Consider the following 20,154-nt stretch of genomic DNA (forward strand, 5'->3'; position numbering starts at 1 on the left):
TTAACTTGGTCAGTGAGACTACAACTCTAGTTATAAATTTGTATTAATATGAATTTGTTTTGATTAAAATATTTAGATTAATAACTAATTTGGTTATAAGCTTTGACGTGGTTACACCGATTTCAGTAGATACTTGTTTTAATGACATAGTTGTAACGTTTATATGTTATTACTCGCTAAATTGTGGAACATGGGATGTAGGAGGTACATAAATACAAGGTTTATTGTGTCTAATTCCAGTAAAATGAGACTACAATATCGATTTTGTTTTCAGAAGCCTTACAGCTGTGGGTTTGAACGCCATCTTGTAGTGACATATAGAAGATGCCCGGGTTTCACCAGTTATTGTTATTTATACATTTTGACTTTATAAATATGAGGTCATTTTTGTAAAAATATGTAGCTCAGTATACACAGTTTGATATATTAAACGTTTCTATTATTAATACGTCGTAATACTCTTTACCCATTCTTATTTGATTTGATTAGATGATTTATAACATTAGAGCGTATTGCATTCCAGTGTTCTAGTCGATGAATTCCACACATCCAATGCGTACTACGAAGTCTAAGGGTTCGTTCCCCAAAAAGTGACGTCACCCATTGAGAAATACAACAAAAAGGGTCGATACTAGCGCATGCGTTTTCTTTGCTAAAAATATATCGTGTATAACCTAATCGACCTAAATCATAGACATACTTAAACCATTTCAGCATCAGAATGTTTGGAATACAATTCGTTACTTGGTGAATTCATGGAATCCATACTGTCCTAAACTTTATTATTGCTTCCGCGTCGATAGTATAGTAAAAGCCGGCTTACAATTGCTAGTGGTTGTAAATATCAGTGCGTTAAGTGTTTCCCAATTGGATGCTATACAGTGGATGATGAGGTATGTGTTACGCTTTTTTTTCAAAACATCAAAAGGACGGAATTACGGCATTGCGGCATTTTCATTGAATTTGTCGTTCGCAAGTTGACGTTGGACAACCAGCTTTTGAGGTTAGCGGATCTTGATGTATCCTATATATTATATGTGTGTGGGACATTCATTCATGCAATGAATTCCTGGATGAAACATAAATAATATATGATAATTTAAATAATAAAAATATACTATAAAAGTACACTATACGGTCTATAATATTCCCACGCAATGATTGTGTGAATTCGCGGAAATTTGACTTTGATGTTAGTGCAAGCGTAACTGGAAATTTCATTTCATTTAGTGTTTTATTTGATAAGAACACTGCAAATATAATCAAATCTCTTGAATCGTGAACAAATATCAGGTTTTTAAAGTGTTTTAAATATTTTTTTGATAATATTCCAAATCATATTTAATATATTGAACATTTTTGGATAGCTGATTGTAAATTATTATTGCCATATCTGGTGAACTATCGATTAATACACACTTTATATTGCCAGCCTTGTTGCCAACCCACATAAACGTATTGAATATGAAATCTCTTTGAATAATCTCATATAATCTTTAGAAAGCTACAATTAGCGGAAATAGTATATAAAATTGAAACAAATTAAATCAAAATTTCTATATTTTTAATTTAGCTCAAAGTTTTTAATACACAAAATTAATAAAGGACTTGAATTTAATGTTGGTGGAAAAGGGTAAACATATTTTCTATCTGCATTAACTATATTTAGTCGTAAATTTCTCAAATGTATAAAGACCAATGCATCGCGTCAGGCTCTACGTTCATACGAGTTATATTATATAGTTATAGCTGACTCGATAAACGACCAGTCTCATCTACTATACGAACTGGAATTATTACAAAATATAAACCCTTACCAGTCAAACATCTCCTAAGAGAAATTTAGCGATTTGATATCAAGTTGATGATTGAAGCAAGTGATTTGTTTAAAAATCTTCATACAAATACTACCACATCGTAGACATCATAACTAACACAATTTCATTTCAACAGATTCCCCATCATATCAATTGCTATATAGTAGTATACATATTACATATACTTAATATTTAATTCTGCACGTATTAATCGCAAATCATAAACATCCGCCATTTTGATTCACAATCTATGTAATAGCATAAATTTAATAGCCTGATAATGTTTTGTCTATTTCTTGAATTCGGTTATTAAAACTGTATTTATATATTTTAAAACTGTTAAAATGGGTATAACAAAATTTAAAAAAGGTAAGAAATCGTTAGAACTTATGGCGACTTTTTCTTTATATATTTAGAAAGAAATTCTCCAGCCCACAGACTGAATTTGAACCAAATAGCTTGTGAACATTAGTAGAGTAGGGTTCAATTATATCAGTATTAACCCAACCAGTCCTCTGTTATACGGATTCGCGATTATCTAAACTACTAATAGCGAGTAATTTTCCATAGACAAGTTGATTTTATTTCCGTATTTATCTGTACTCCGCTGAAACTCAACAACTTCAAGAAAACAAATAGTATAGTAAAAATAATCTCCCTCAATACGGCTGGTCTTTGGGGTCAGTAGACCACCCTCCGCCCAAAAAATAAAAAAACCCACTCGCCATATTCAACACACACATATTTTTACAATGAATGTAAGGTCGCTCGTAGGCAAAGGCCGTCAAGAGGACTTGAAACATATTTCTGGAAACATATATTGGGATATTCTGGGCCTCTCTGATATTAGAAAAGAGGGAACACACATTGTTGAACACAAAGACTACATCGTTTTATACACACGAAACAAAAGTGGAATAAATGGGGTATATTTATGATGAAAAAGAAGTTTAAATCAAATATTTTAGATTTTGAGGTTATATCAGACAGAGTAGCAAAACTCCAAATGTTCTTTGAGTATAATTTAAGATAATTATAAGATTAAAATATTTCAAGTCTATGCCCCACAGTGAAATCAAGCCAAGAAGATATTGATATTTTTTTTATGCTAGCTTCAATAATGCAATAGTAAACACTCTGCCATAAACAATTGTGGTGGGTGTGGTGGGTTAATACACAAATAGGGCGAGCGACTCCAGCTGAAAAGTTGGTTTTGGGTTAATGCGGACACGGTAAGAGAAGCGAGTAAGGCAAACTACTTATTGACTTCAAAAACACCATCACCAAAACCACAAATGACACATAGACATGGGTATCACCAGATTCGCGAACCGCTAATCAAATCGAATTTTTATTATTAAAAGACCCTATCATCATACCGTCGAAAATATAGATATAATTAATGCCACCCACCCAACAGAGAATTACATCAAAAGTTAGAAGTAGAAAACAATTTATAGGCAGTCAGGACTGAACCCACTAGAACAAGAATCACTCCAGCCTTGCGATTCTGTAGCTCACTTTTTGAACTCACACAAATAATAATAGAATGCCAAATCATAAAATGACTGCTTCACGACTGATTTGAGCGCGACCGCCGCTGCGAAAACCGCTGTGTGAGTTCGAAAAGTGAGTTACAGAATCGCAAGGCTGTATTTACGATATTTGTTTTAAAATATATGTTGTTTGATGATTTGCTATTTTAAAAGAGTACCGGGTGTTGGAAGGTCGTGGTGCTGTCCACATATAATGCATTTGAATTTGGATTGTTTTTCTTTTTTTTTTTAGATGTGTGATGACATTTTATATTATAATGGATTATATTTTTTCTCTTACAGGTAAACACAATGTTTTCAAGATGTATTTGCATTTTGATTAATTGCTAACTCTCTGATAGGGTGGACTAGCGGCTATAGCAATTAATTAAAATGCAAATAATAATTGAAAACATTGTGTTTACTTTTAGTTTTTTACGCCGCCTTTTTCTCTCGGCCTACACCCTCTGTCTTCTTTGCCTTTTAAAGTTTAATGAAGTGGAATAAGTGATACCTGTATCTTAAATTCCATTATAAACATATTTAATTTTTTTTTATTTTCATTTTATTTTTTTTCTATTCAACACACTGAAAAATCTAAGAATATCCAAGAACCATATAATAATTTATTAAAATCTATATTGTATATTACTTTACGACAATAGAGTAGTATTAAAACAAAGCCAAAACACAAAGCATGTTAAAATTCTTGTTGCTACCAAAATCCTTTGTGAGTAACAATGTCCACGTGACGTGACGAGTGACGTCCAAGCGTGTTTTTTATTTTGATATCAAAAAGTAACGAAAAATAGTGTGCAGGTGTGTTCTTTGTATTTCTAGTTAAATTGACGGCTTTTACAAACTGTCAGAAACGACGTAAACGGACTACAACAAAGCTGTATTAATTAAGCTGTACGTAGAGTGCTAAATATATTATGATGTTATATATTATAATATTGAGGTTTTGCCTTTGACTGGCCGGTTCGACCTCAAATATCTCCTCCTTTGTTAGTAATCCAAATTCAATTTATTGAGCTATTTACTCGTGCAGTTGTTTTTCGAAAATCATGATTAATTTCATTTTCTCACTTTAATTTTTTATTGCATCCTCTATTTATATAATGGAAAATATAAAATATTATCACGTTATTTATGAGTACGAGTTCCACCGTGGCACCAAATTTTTAGTAAAGAGATCTATGAATTACTTATAAGATTGCAAAAGTGCAAAGGTAGTAATGGTAATCGTACATACTTTGATTGATTAAAAAGATTGTATGTAATTATTGTATAGTTAACAATAATCAAATATAACAAATAAGATTACCTGAAATTAACCACATTATATCCAATAATTTATAAACAACAGATCTACTAATCGAACAATAATATCTGTAAGTAACGTCTATATCTGGTGCGAGTGCCGAAGAAGTGAGAGCGACCACACCGCCCGCCGTGTTATTTGTGTGGTCGCTAGCTTGAAAACCAGTTCAGTCCAGTTTCCCTCACTCCTGCGCATAACTTGAGTTTTTTCAGCTGATATAATTTCGTTTTTTTTTGCGTGTGGCCAAAGGTTCTCAAATGTAAAAACGATAACGGCATCGTATAATGCACTTGTTAGAACTAATTGGAATGTATCCATGATTTGGGCCACACGAGAAATTAAATACTCTCTAATAATAACGGAGCGAGTTCAAAATAAATGTATGATGGGATACAACCAGCTAGAGGGCTAAGAGAGGGACTTTGCAATCACACTTCATCTTATAAGGTCTTTTAGAAGTAGGTTATATAATCCGGAAATATAGATAAGTAAATATAAGTAGATAATGAGGGGTAAAACTGGGATTGCCACACTCGACCTAAAGAGGTCTCAATTTGTAGTAGTTTACGAAGTGAAGCACCAATTACGCGCGTCTTGCGCTCCCTCAATACCGCAAGACTATTACATGTGAGACTTAGCTATTTCATTGCACTTTAACTGAATTCAACAAGATCGTATTATTCGTAATTTGGTTCAGGTACTATGTTATTATGTTTTCATATAACAAGGGGAAAACGGGCGGAAAATGTTAAGTGATACCGAAGCCCATGCACACTCACATTGCCAGACGGCTCGCAAGTGTGAAGCCGGCTTTTTAAGAATTAGTACACTCTATTATTCTATCTCTAGTATTCTATTGCTAGTAGTTTGGGAGTTTTTTTTGGCGGAAAATTATAGTATTATTGTCTGTAGTTTCAAAAGTTTTTTTATTTTATTAATTGCAATATAAGAAAAAAGGTTGTTAAAAATATTTATTAATTTTAATTTTAGCAAAAGCTAATATTTAAGATATTATACCAAGAACGGACTACCCTAGTGCAAAGGGATTTTGTACGTGATCCCAAGGTTGCGACATCAGAGCAACGGACTTTTAGAGAACTACATTGAAATTGCATACAAAAACGGCGGTCTTAATTGAAAGTTACAGAGTACGGGTATTAAATGAGATGTAAATGCAAATAAATTGTTTCTTTTATCTATAAATAATATGGAATTGTTTACATTTGAAAGTCGCTATTAGATTTATTTTAAAAAAATAAATCTATGTAGGCGGAATCCATTCACTTCATCCAATGTTAGTTCCATTAGCGATAAATGTTCTATAAAACATCTTTAAATCGGAATGATCCTTTATATATTCGCTAAGAGTGGGTGTTTTGTTTTTAAGAAATAAATGTTCCAACAAAACATCCATCAAATAATTTATAAACAGAAAAGTTATCTTTATATGTATAATTCTTCTGTGAGTGTGTATGTCACTGAACTTCTCTCAAACGACTGGACCGATTTTCATGAAATTTTTTGTGTGTGTTCAAGGGGATCTGGGAATGGTTTAGATTCAAAATCAAGCCCAAATCAGCCCGCCAGATGGCGCTGCAGTCGGTACTTTCATACTTTGCTTTACTAATTGCTTGAAATATCATGCAGGACACCGTCTGTCGGGTCCACTAGTATATATATATATATATTATAATAAATAAACTTAAATCCAATTTCAAACACTATTTCATCATTAAAATACCAGATTATCCCTGACTAATTAATATCCAGCTGAGATATCTAAGAAACTTTTATTGTAACAATTCGTGCGTACAGTGAGAACATAAAAATGTCTTCGTTAAAAAAGCGCAAACAGAACTGATAAAACAGCTGTACCAATATACACCTTCTTTGCTGATGCTTCAACTTCTTTCATGGAAAGCATTTTGCACGCATTCCACATACAAAACCTTATGCCATTGAAATAGTGAAAGGCGAATGGAGCTCCAAGTGTGAGTTTTATAAGAAATATCATAGGTCTGGACAAATCAAGGCTTTGAATCATAGAGACATAAGTTTCGACGCCGTTGGAAAGAAATAGAGTACCACAAGATAGTACAAGGGCGTAAAATGTCAAGATCATACCTGAAAAAGAATATAAATGATTTCGGGTGACGTAGTTCACTTTTGATGTACATTACGGACTACCTAGGTGTAAAACTAGAATTGTAATGGTGTGTTATTATGGAAATGTCACAGATTCAAATGTTTGAATTTAATCACTAGGTAGTTCGGATAATGTAGGGACGTATATATGTGTGGTATGGTTAAATATATATATTTTTTGTATGATAATTAACTCGGGTTGTTTTGTCATTATCATAGAAAATTATATTGAAAATATGTTTTCAATGTATACGTATATTGATTCGTATTAATAGGTATTTTATAAAATTGTGTGTTCGTAATCTGTCGTTGTGTATCAAAAATCCGTGTCATATTAATATTCCTACATATTTTTTTAATAATATAATATAGATTAAAGTTGTAGCTTTATAAGTCTAATCTTGAACCTTGTACCTACGAGAACACATTTTGAACAATAAACTTCGTGCTGTTGAGATTAGATGCCTCCAAAACTTAAGACAATGTTTCAATTTCTTTGTTGCTTAGAAATACATTAATTTCAAGATTGTGTTTTGTTTATATTTAGGACAAATATAATATTGTTTACGCTATGGGGAAACGAGGCATATGTTAAGATAAACAAAGTATAAGAAATTTAAATGAAAACGGTGTAATTCGACAGATTTTTCTGTCTAGGCACTTGAAGTCGCAGAGTAAATATATTGAATGAAAAAATAGACACAACTTTCGCATTTATCATATCATAGGCATACCAAATGTAGACGAAGAATAATTACAATACGTTATCTTACCACCCACACAATAATCGTAGTAGTCTGCACATAACATATACCTGTAATCCTTTCAACGATCGATGTCATCGCAGGCTCTGTAGGTGCATAAATGAATACGTGAGGTGACATAGGCCTATTTAAGTCCATATTTTTCTTATCATGAGGTTTAAATTCTGGAATTTGGTACGGCTTATAGGTAATTTGATATTTTGATTTAGACCCGCCATCGCCTTGTGACTTTCCTTTGTCGGGAGAACAATCACACGGTCCGCTCATCACGCGTACCATGCCAAGTTTCATGAATCTGTGAATCATTTATGTCTCAAATACGGCACATCTAGGCTTTTAATTCGTGTAGCGTATTTCAAAGGGATTAAAGTGTCGGGAAAAGCCATCATAACAACACTAGTTATGGTGCTGAGAACTCATGAAGTCATAAAAAAAATCAGCCTCAAAATTGCTGGTGCCGCAATACGGAATATTTACCAAATATTTTTATAAATGTTCTATCAGAATTCACACAAACATCATTATTCTAAATTATTATAACGCCAGTCAATGGAAAATGCAATTTAAATTTTAATTTTTTTAAATTTTTAAGCTTACATTTTTCCGACTTATAGCTAATAGAAAATATTCCATACGTACACAACGGAAAGAATACAAACTACTGAGGTAAACATATATAGGTTCACCGAGCATCCTTTGAAATAACATCATAAGATATTATTTGCTATGGAAATTACATTGCGAAATTGCAATAACAAAATTGATTCTATGCGGATTAAAAATATGACAAGAATAAACCTACTCTACGAATTTCAGCTTCGTATGAAATATCGCAAAATATATATTTACCCTTCAAAAGTATATTTTGGCTTGAAAAGGCCTCTCAAAGGAATGGACAGCATTTTGTAATATATGATTGAATTAAATATTTACTGAACATTCGTAAAATTTAAAATTGACATTTTTGTCAAAATTGACATTCTTTTTCATAATAAAAATCTTATTAAAACCTTTCTACCCAATCCAATTATACCTCAGAGTGAATGATCATTAGCTCTGTCCAAATCTGGATATAGAGGGGAAGAATATATAATACAACCCGGGACGGCTAAAATTCCTTGTGATTAAGGAACGTTAGTCATATTTTTCTCGTTTAATGTTACATGATTTATTTCTCTGAAGCTTAAACGCCAGGTTTGAACATTAAAAAAAATATATTAATTTTCTTTTTAAATGCACTAACTTTCATTTATTGGCCTAGGTTATCTAAAGGAATTAAATGTTAATAAGTATACTATTTCTTGGAAATCGATGCCAAGTCAAAAATAAATATTTGTTGATTTCGTTTAATAATCCTTTTACTTCCGAATAAATTGTATCCTCATTAAATATTGCATTTGCAAGTCGATTAAAAATACCTAACATATGACGAATGCTTAAACACGATCACTAAGAACTAACAAAAGAACCCTCCAATATTCCAAACTTAAACTGCAGATTAAAAGTTTTAAATCCGGCAACGGACTCGCGACCCCTCTGGCATTGAGAGAGTCAGTGGGCGGCGGTATCACTTAACATCAGATGAGCCTCCTGCCCGTTTGCCACCTGTTCTATAAAAAAAAGATTACGTAATAAATAAATTTAAATTTGTGGAGTTCCATAGGTCACGGTACTACATAATGGTAAATGTTGCAGGAGAAATAACTTTGATATCAAAAATACCTGATGGCTGAATTTCATACACAGTTACTAACTTCATCTGGCTGCATAATTAAATCAACGCAAGCTTTGTCCGTAAATTTAATTAATTACGGATGTTTACCAAAGTTATGTCGTTCCACGTAGGTAGTACTGGGTTTTGAGATAAAAGAAATTTAAGAAAAGGGTTATTAAACATATTATATTGAAATTTAAAATGAATTAAACGCGTATTTTTTGTTTACTTTAATGTCATCAAATACACAGCAAATCATTATTACTCTACCGGAGGGAAAGGCTAAATTAGCGAAAGAAGCTTGGTGTATAGCAAGAAAAGACGGTACTTCACTTCAGGCCATCGCTTGCCACTATAAAAGCAAATTGTGCCCCACTTGGAGTACCTACTGTTCTCACCCTGTTTACACGCGGTACAATATCAAAAATTAATTAAAATTAATAACTTCAATGCATAACTCCCATAGTAAGTCTGGAACGCTTTCAATCATCGGGGTATAGTTTAATATGCAATCGACTTAAAAGCGTATTATAATATGGCGGCGTACATTTTTTGACATTTCACAACACATTTCAGTTAATATTCTGAAACATATCCATCTGGGGCCTTAGGCAAGATGCCTTAACAGTAGTGTATGTAGAAAGTCAAAAACTAAATTTGTATAGAAATGACAGTTTGTGTCGAAAAGTTTTCATACAAATTTAGTTTTTCATCTTTTAAACTGTATACTCTTTAGGCATGAATATAATCATAGCAAGGATTTAAGTTGACGTCTGGTAGAGAGCACCGGTGACCCCAGAGCTGGTGCTTTCCTCGTTTAAATGCTGCCAGCATTAAAGGTGCCAAACTCTTATAATTTGTTTTAGTGTTCTATTTATCCGTTTTTAATTATTATTATTAGGGTAGGTTAAGATTTGTAAATGTTGTGCTATTGTAAATACTCTCTATGTGTTAAGAATTAAATAAATTATTGTTTAATTAAAATACAAGGGATTAAGTTCTATTTCACAATTTCTATTTCAACATCGATGTGTCTTAAAAAACGTTATCCATCGTATTTCGCAAATAAAGATTACTAAACAAAACTAAGCAACATTATTCGTACAAACTCTAAAATAAAGTCTTGCAATGTATGCCGTTGGCAAATGTGATGCTGCCGGCTACTTAATGAAAGGCCTTAAGAAACTTCCGTCCAGATATCTAAGACATTTCATTACTCTTCAGAACACGAAAGACGTGCACTACTTCCTCTTTGAGTCCAGCTCAAAGCATACCTAAATAAGTACAAAAACGAAGCTAAAACTGAAGCTCTTTCATACATTTAATTAATGAACTGTTTAGAATATAATTTTACATCATGAGTTTATATTAAAATTTAATATAGCTTCATTACTCGAGTTTGTGATACGACTAAGTTGTAAGTTTTGTGCCGTTTATTTGTAAAGAGTTAAACTTTTTGCTTAGTATATTTTAAGGGAGCAAAATACGACAAATTCTTGTTATTAATATTCAATCTTAATCTGAAATAAGCGTACTGTTTCCAATCTTCGTACTAAACAATGGACGTCTTAGCTACCCGATTTCCAACAAATTTTCACGGCTCTACGAAAATCCTAAAGCATCTTGTTATTAGTGAAAATACGACCAAACATGACCCGACTACTTTGTCCATTGGCTATCGTAGGTACGACTGTCAAATGATTACTTTGATATTAGTTGCTTTAATGTAACGTAGGTACAAGATAGGATATGATGATAATAGAATGGATAGTGAATTTAGTTCATTGTTCATTAAATACAATTACATTACTGTATTAATAAACTCTAAATAAACCTCCAGGAAAGTTTGTGTAGAATTTTCGAATTCTAACATATATATTCATTCTGACTAAAAGCATTACTTCCGATTGCTTAAAAGCATTCGGAACGGCGATTTATGTAAATTTTGTATTTACATATGTTATAAAAGTTTTATTAAAACTAAATATTAACATATTATTTTCAGTAGATGTCGCGAGGCTTGCATTCAAGATTAATCTTTATCAAATTCGTTTTTAAATCACAATACACTACCTCCATCACAAATATGTCGCTGTTCGGCGAAGAGTCAATCTATTAACCTGCGAAGGCCATCAGGGCATGGGAGCTTGCTGAGGTTGGACTGAAAGAAAACACAGCTTAGACTTTTTAAGCTTTCAGCATCGTTGATATTGTCGGTTGCGTTCAGTCGTGAATGTAAGGATTTGACTATGTATATGATTGTAAGGAAATAAAATAAATAAGTAAATAAAAATAACACCAACCAACCAATGGTGATTGAGGAGTAAAAAAAATATCTGCTTCACAATAGGGTTTTAAGGCAAGTGGCAAGTTTTTAGGATTATCCGAAATGTCTCATGAATTATCTCACATTTTTGTATATGTTGTCTTTACCAACCCAAAGGATTATTATCCCATTATATATAAATATATAATAATCTCTTATTACATTTATTTTTCGATCTAGGAGAAGTCATACTTAGCACTTAGTATGTTCAACTCATCTATAAACCGTAAATAATATTAATATACACAAAAAAACACGTCGAAATAGTTTATTCCTTGGGGTTTTTTAAGTCGATTCAAAGCAGATCCTTTTCTCTCAGTAAGTAGTGTTGTAACTATACGAGCAAGGTTCCATAAAAACTTATTTAATTTTTGAAAAAACAAAACCAAAAAACGCGTAAAATTTTTAATTTGCAATCTGCTGCCTGCTATTACGAACTATTTTGTCCTAATAATTCATCTATCTAATTGTTTAGAAGTAAGAAGTCGAAGTCAAACAAAACTGTGAATATAAAAATTTCTTACATTAAGGTAAGAAGCTCTACCATATGAACCACCCGACGGGCTAGTCATTGGGTTTTACCCAAGCCGAGCACGGCGAACTAGATGGAAAGAGGGTAGGTATTTAATAGCTAACCAGACAATAGAAATACGATATAGAAAGTAATGTTCATATAAAAAAATATGCTGACATTTCTGGGCGGAAATGATGGAGTCAAAACAAGCGAAAAAATTAAAGATTCAATAATTGCGAAAACATTTATACAACATGAACAGTTTAGGGTAAATAAAATTTTGTTAATTTAATTGAGATCTAAATTATAAGTATCGGTAGATAAAATCTAAACAAATCAGTGTTTATAGTGTTTATCCATAACCACTATCACTATACATATACAAGGTATACAAGAATTTATAGCAAGAATTCTAGCATGACAGTGGAGGAGAAAGGGAACGTAACTTGCGTCGGAGGACGGCCATCCCTGTAAATTTCTAGACAAAAAGTCGAGACGTGAAGTGATTTGTTTAAATTTATAATTTTGTCCTGACATTATTATTTAGTAAACGATTAACACCGATGGCAATATGAAAATTAATTGCACTTCCATTATCTATTATTGTATGAATAGTAAATAATTAATTAAACATATAAAACATAGATGGGTAAATAATAAAACATAATCGTTTGTAAATTGATCATTCAAATTTAATGGGAAAATAACATGTAATCTTTTGAATAAATCATCTGCCTTGTTTACAGACTGTACGAGTTCATTCAAGTCATACAATGAGACAATATCAATGTGAGCTATCTATAACTAGCATACGATATAAAATAATAATGACCCATAATTTACTATTTAAAACGAATAATAAATTAGTAAATTATGTGAGACATATATGCATTTGAAAATCATTGATTAGGAAAATTATATATGCGTCACACACAGGGTTTGGTGAGGTGTGATTTTAGACCGATAATTATGTTAATCTGATTCCAAACAACTATTTTGCATATTTGACATATCGAGTTGCTACTCCTATGGCAGCGTTTATTGCGCAATTATTTGGTGTATTGTTTATTTGGTACAAGCGTGAATTTAAATTTGCGTCACGTTCGATGAACAAGAACTGTATTTATGTTCTAGTGGTCTGATAATCCAACCAGCGTTAATAATGCGTAGGACCTAAATTAGACATATTGTTGCACCTACTCTTTCATTACTACTCTTTTGTTAACGACAATGAGAGCTATCTTTTTAACAAATGTTTAGTGGAAGTAAATTTTACTACCATTTGCAATAAAATGGTTTATTAATTAAGTGTGTATAACATTATAACATTTATGACGATGCCTTGCACTGTAACTGTAGTCCAAAGATTGGTAACTTGGCATAGCCGTGCGTGTGAATAGTTCTAAAGCGACATCTAGCGGCGGTTTTCTAAACATTATTTCCGTAGCGTTAAGGTTTTTGAGATTAAATATCGAGATTTTTAGAGATTAATCTATTAAATTTCACTCTTCTACAAACTGACGTATTTTGACTTGTCTTATTAACAAAGAAATAAAGAAAGTAAACACTTTATTTTATACAATAAAATTATATTTAGGTAAAATAAAGTGTATCAGCTTCCATACTAAGATTCCCTGTGTGGTGGGCAGCCATTTTAGGTTAGGTTAGGTTAGGTTAGGCCATTTTAGGTTTTTGGGTTGCTTATTGGTTTGCGTTGTGTATGAGGTGGTGTGGTTGGTGATTGTTGTGAAAAGTCTGGATATTGCAATTTAGTTACTTTTAGATTAACCGTATAGTGAGGTAATTTCTCATGCATTAATGCTTTTAATAAATGAGTGCCTATTTGATTAATTTTCCATATGTATACGTATAAATAATGGTATATATAAAATTTCGCACTTTTGTATTATGAATAAAAAAACTACTTTTATTTGTAATAATTTTCTCCTGTACTACTATACTCTGAAATGTATGTCTTGCAGTTTCAAGTGACGTTCATATGTTTAAATACGGTTTTATCTGGCTGCAAAGATTGAAATGAAAGTCTTCACTGTAATCATACCAAAAACTATAGAAGCCGCAACTCAGCTTAGCCCTGACTTCGACCGTCTTACAATACGTTACATCTTAGACTTAAGAGTCACTACATCACATACGAACCTATCATATAATGTTTTATCGTTTTTGCGTTAACGAATAAGCCACATATTTTACTGGTCTGTACAAAAAATGAGGTGATGAGTATGATATTATAATCTTATTAACTAGTCGAACATATCTAGAGCGTAGAAGCCTTAACAAAAAGGCACTCTGCAGAGTCCATTACGAATAGTGGGATCTGGCAGAAAAAAAAATCAATATGTATGTAGAAATATATGGCTATCCATTTCGTGGCTTAATTGATGAAGCGCTCGGCTGCATGTTGAGTGACACGAAATATTAAGTAAAATAGATGCATGTGGATCCGTTTTTAAATCAAAATGCACAGTCTTTACCTGGACCTAGAATATATGATTTTTTTTTTATTTGTAAATTAAATGACATATAAATTTGTTAATATAAAAATTAATACTTTTAAATAAAAACATATATAATAACGTGAAGGCAAAATCTTTTAAGATAAATTCGCGAACGGATAATCATGTAATTAGCCACAGTTTTATGAAATTTGTATAAATGGCATAATAAATACATAAATTTAATCAAATAAATATATTTAATGGTTAAATGAAAATAATATTATTTAATTAAATTTAATAATAATATTACGCAATTATCCAAAAACAATTGAAGAGTTATGTATGTATTGCAACCATTGCTCCAATCCAGCCAATATATATTAATAATAACAGCTGAACGTGGAAAATTGTCATTTAAATTTATACGCGCGTATAAGCGTTGGTGGCGTAATCTATGTTTCAGTAGCAACAACATTCTGACTCTTGAACGAACTAATTATTTCCATAAGGATTTTTAGTATGAACTCAATTCCTTTATTGAAAAAGGATTTTAAATGAAGTTATCCTTTATTACATTAGTTTGGTAGATTATTTTTAGCCTTCTATCGATTACATAAGTAAAAATCATATATGTAATAACATATTATAATCACTTTAATAAATAATCACTTTATTATTAAATACCAATTTAAACATAAGCACGATTAATTAATATCTTCCAAAACTTGTAATTTAAGTTATTAAGATTCAATAACTGTAAAATAAACAGAGTAACATTTTCATGTAATTAATTTAAATGTTAGCAATTTTCAGTCCGAAAAATAATCGCCTTACGTATCAAAAATGTTCACAAAAAAATTGACGTGCATAAATTTAAGTGAAATCAATTCAATTTGGTGAGCTTAGTCTTGAAAATTTTCAACCAATCAGATAATCCCGCTGCATAGAGGCGTGGCTTACTGCAGCGTTTATTGGTGCACCTTTGAAGTACCCCGCACTATTTCCCCCCTCCTAGGAAAGCCACCTTTAATTCTGAAAATATGGCTCACTATCCCTCCCGATTTACCAAGGGCAATACGAGCTAGCGAAGAGCAGCCGACGGTTCCCAACGACATACGCCGCGACTCAATCACGCGTAATTTAAATCAAATATAAGTTTAAATAAGTGAAAGTTTAAATTATTGAGATTCCAAGTCCTTCGCTTTAGAGTGTTTAACGCAGAGCAATTTACGAAGTTGAATTAGTATAATTTCGCGAAGTTTTACATCCAGACCGAGCAAAATGGACAAAGGTATGTTTTTTTAAAATAAAAGTGCGATTACTTTGGCAGTATTAAATTTTAAATGAAAGACAAGATTATTTTTGCAAATTATCTACGTAATATTAGTATATGTTTGTATAATAGTTACGTTGTTAAGGAGAACAATAGCGTTTTTGCTAACAAGAAGTTTATAGCACCTGTTGAATTGATGCGCGAAGTGCTACGTTATCTTTATTAAGTAACTGAAATACAATAGATGAATGAATGTTTAAAATATCAAACTAATCGCAACTTTTTAAACTGATTTTATTTCAAACATTGCATCTCAGCCTTTTACATTACTATAGCGGAATTCATATATACATCTTTTTATGGGGAAACCATCTCTAGCACATCGTGCAACCTCGATATAAGATATTTGCTGAGGGCGTAAATCGTTTAATTAAGTATTCGAGAGCATTTGCATATTAACAACTACAACATTGCTATTGCGAAATCACCTTCTTCGTTCGTGACTTTTTCCTCTAATTCATAAATAATATAAGCCATATTATTTTCTAACCCACTACTGGTCACCACCATCCACCACTATTAATAGTCTAGTCGACAAGTTGAAAATGGTACAAAATAGAGATACTGCTCTTAAAATATTATGTGCGATAGCTCATTGGACCCGGAATGACGTCTAGAAAAATGTGCCAAAAGCGTGTATTAGCACATAAAAAATTGCAAAATTTATAAACAATTAAAGATGAAAAAAAAATGGCATTTCGTTTTTTGCCAATATTTAATAAACTATTAACATTTAAGAAATTTCAAACACAATTGTTAAGTAAAAAAATTGTTATAAACAAAGTATAAATATGTTTTTAACTTTTATGGCACGATCTTGTTAAGTATGTATGTAAGAAAGGCTCTACGAAGCGAAATTTTTTTATGACCATTATTTAAACATTTTTTTTCACTTACAATTAAGAAAGATTCGAGAAAATTTCGTTACTTAACAATTGTTTAACTTGTTGAAAAATTAACTTTAAGTAAAATTTCCAACGGGAATAAATTAATTATAGTGTTCAGAATACACCATATTTTTTTCAAATTAAAAAAAAAAATTCAATTCCTTAAATAAATTAATTAATGTGCCGTACTCGCTTTTGACGCTACGCGCGCATCCTAAAAATGTCACGCGCAGACCTATTTTCAGCGTTAAATTAAATTAAATTAATAAATAATGGAGATAGAGTTCCGGGAGTTAGAAGGTTTTATTGGAAATTTCCTCCCCTTTCAGAACCTTTTTTTGAAATTTCTTAAATATTAATAGTTTATTAAATATTGGTAAAAAACGAAATGCCATTTTTTTTCATCATTAATTGTTTATAACTTTTGCAATTTTTTATGTGCTAATACACGCTTTTGGCACATTTTTCTAGACGTCATTCCGGATCCAATGAGCTATCGCACATAATTTTAAGAGCAGTATCTCTATTTTGTACCATTTTCAACTTGTCGACTAGACTAGTACTAGACTATACATCTCTCAAATATTTATTACAGCAGATTTTTGTATTATCTATTCTCGTCAATATTACATTTAATTAAAAAAAAGGAATGTAAGTCTCATGTACTGTTTTTTTCGAACAGAAAGATTAATGTCACAATTGATTAATTGAACGTGACAACTGTTAACAGTCCCAATTATGAATAATGCTAATTAATATGCCAATACATATTACATTTTATTCACGATTGAACACGAAAGTGACTTCATTATATTTTTCACGCCCTATGCTTCTGCTGTTATAATTGTTAATTAAAATTTTCACTTTAAAATGCTGTTACGGTGAATAGACATGAAAATATAAAACAAATATACTCCTACAATATTACTTGTAAATAAAATAAATTTAGCGACGATGAATAAAATCTGAGGAATCATAATTGAGAATTGCGCCACTGGATTCATTTTAAGATTAAATTAGCGTTTTTAATTATGTAGACGAGCCATAGACATATTGGTATATCACAATGAAATTTTGTTTAAATAAAAATTAGTTACGTTGTTAAGGAGAACAGTAGCGTTTTTGCTAACAAGAAGTTTATAGCACCTGTTGAATTGATGCGCGAAGTTCTACGTTATCGTTAGTAAGTAAGCTGAAATACAATAGATGAATGAATGTTTAAAATATCAAACTAATCGCAACTTTTTAAACTGATTTTATTTCAAACATTGCAAATAAATTTAGCGACGATGAATAAAATCTGAGGCATCATAATAATTGAGTATTGCGCCACTGGATTCATTTTAAGATTAAATTAGCGTTTTTAATTATGTAGACGGGCCATAGACATAATATTGGTATATCACAATGAAATTTTGTTTAAATAAAAATTTATATAACAATTCAACATGACTGTAATTGGGTTTTTGAAAAAAAAAAACAATTTTTTTAATGTATTTTAAAAATTTAGTGTTAATAATTTTGATGTTTAATGCAAAAAACTTTAAAAACAATTTTTTTCAATTAAATATAAACAATTAAAATTTTTTGGGAATTACAATAAAATTCACGTGACTATAAACACGCCATGAATGATCACCATGTTGTGACGTCATAATGTTAAAGCTATTTAATAACAGTACAGCACTTACGGCTATTAAAATATATATATATATATATATATATATATATATAGTATAGTATATATATATATATATATATATATATATATATATATATATATATATATACTATACTATATATATATATATATATATATATATATATATATATATATATATATATATATACTATACTATATAAATATATATATATATATATATATAGTATATTAATTAATATATTAAATATTAATATTAATTAACAAAATTAAATAGATCAAAACACTGTATTTATTATTTTTCTATCAACTGCAATGAGTGAAAACTAACATTATGACGTCACGCACTCGGGTTTGTCCGGCGTGCTTTCGGTAGGTACTGGATTCAAAAATTAATTTTTATTTTGAAATATTACTTTTGTATTATTGCGAAAAAAAATAAAAAAATAGTTTTGTATTAAAACTTATATATCTTTCGCTTTATCACAAAAAAATATTTTTTTCAAAAACCCAATTGCATATATGTAAATTCAGATTATACAATCTGACACATCCTTTTCTCATAAGAGTTTCCAAATTTAAATAACTTAATTTTCTATTCAATCAGCTTCATAATGAAAGAAATGAATCGTCTAAATACGGTTTACGGCGACCGGTCTTAAAGATTGAATAATAATAAATGAAAAGTTTAGTAAACAAAGATACCGAAGACACAAATCGGTCGTAGTAAATCTTGTTTCAACTGGCGGCTTTTGAAATTGCTCGGAAGTGTATCGTTCCACACAATTGACGGAGAGTCGTTTATTTAATTGAATAAGTTTTCTAATGCCGCAACTTGTGGTTGATAGACACTCCTGATTTTACAAGTTCTGGTGTTCTCTTAAAGACAACATCACGAGAGATGACCATTACTTAGCTAGTAATTAGCCATTAAAAACGATTTTGTAGCTGACCGAACACAAAGGCAAAGCACCTCACGCAATATACGACCAAAATCTTGACAAGTGACTGCAGGCTACCAACTAGAAAACTAAATCCATGTCGTATTTGGCCGCATTACTTCTATTGGCTTAGTTTTTATGGACAACTCAGTTGTTGCTACTATTAACCTTGGACGTGGTCATCTAGTGTGTGATGTTACATCGACTTCACACTTCTGTAGTTATCTTTATAAAAGACGTGAGGAATCATACAAGTGAAGCATTTTTTCAACTGCTTAATGATTTATATGAAAATTACAGTAATTAAGTACCTATTTATTAATTCTTGCTTTAGCGTTTGCAATTTTTTCCACAATGTTTTAAAATTTCATAGTTTGTAAAAAATCATTTTCTATGTACATAAGCGAGAGCGCTGCAAGTTTTTGCTGGCGGAGTTTGGAGCGCAAGTACTTTTTTAATTTTTAAAGAGCTTAAAAAGACATTTCGCCGCTGCAGTTTGTAACACTCATTGTCAAAAAAATCCTAATATTATCTCCACATTCGGGAACATGCATGACATATTAAAACTTTTTATTAACTCCAACAAACCCTTTGGGGTTCTGGCAGAAACAGAATTCTCGGCCTCAGTGTCAGATTTTAATAACTGCGCCTAATGGACGCATTCTTCTGCAAATGTTTCTCCTAAATCAGAGGCATACAGTTGTTTTAAGTCCTTAGCTTTGCTTCTAATAAATT

General features: G+C 31.2%; 2 protein-coding genes across 4 annotated transcripts in view; one reads left to right on the forward strand and one right to left on the reverse strand.

The window, feature by feature from the left end:
• The first annotated feature begins 663 nt into the window (after nucleotides 1-663).
• The window catches only part of LOC125062689 (protein SCAI), a 33,849-nt gene continuing 14,358 nt past the window's right edge, over nucleotides 664-20,154 (forward strand). The window contains exon 1 of one of the 3 annotated variants that reach the window (XM_047668763.1): nucleotides 664-893. The gene's annotated coding sequence lies outside the window, so the exon portion shown is untranslated. Of the gene's footprint in view, nucleotides 894-918; nucleotides 1,004-15,662; nucleotides 15,890-20,154 lie in introns of those variants that run through there. The other 2 variants (XM_047668765.1, XM_047668764.1) reach the window with 2 other exon arrangements.
• LOC125062690 (succinate dehydrogenase cytochrome b560 subunit, mitochondrial-like) lies at nucleotides 6,448-8,573 on the reverse strand. The gene is made up of 3 exons (XM_047668766.1): nucleotides 8,435-8,573; nucleotides 7,636-7,880; nucleotides 6,448-6,800 (listed from the first exon to the last, which is right to left on the reverse strand). Exons 1-3 carry the CDS (start codon nucleotides 8,485-8,487, stop codon nucleotides 6,514-6,516), a joined length of 585 nt encoding a protein of 194 aa, XP_047524722.1. The 5' UTR covers nucleotides 8,488-8,573; the 3' UTR covers nucleotides 6,448-6,513.

Source organism: Pieris napi, chromosome Z, assembly GCF_905475465.1.
Source record: "Pieris napi chromosome Z, ilPieNapi1.2, whole genome shotgun sequence".
Classification (NCBI taxonomy): domain Eukaryota; kingdom Metazoa; phylum Arthropoda; class Insecta; order Lepidoptera; family Pieridae; genus Pieris; species Pieris napi.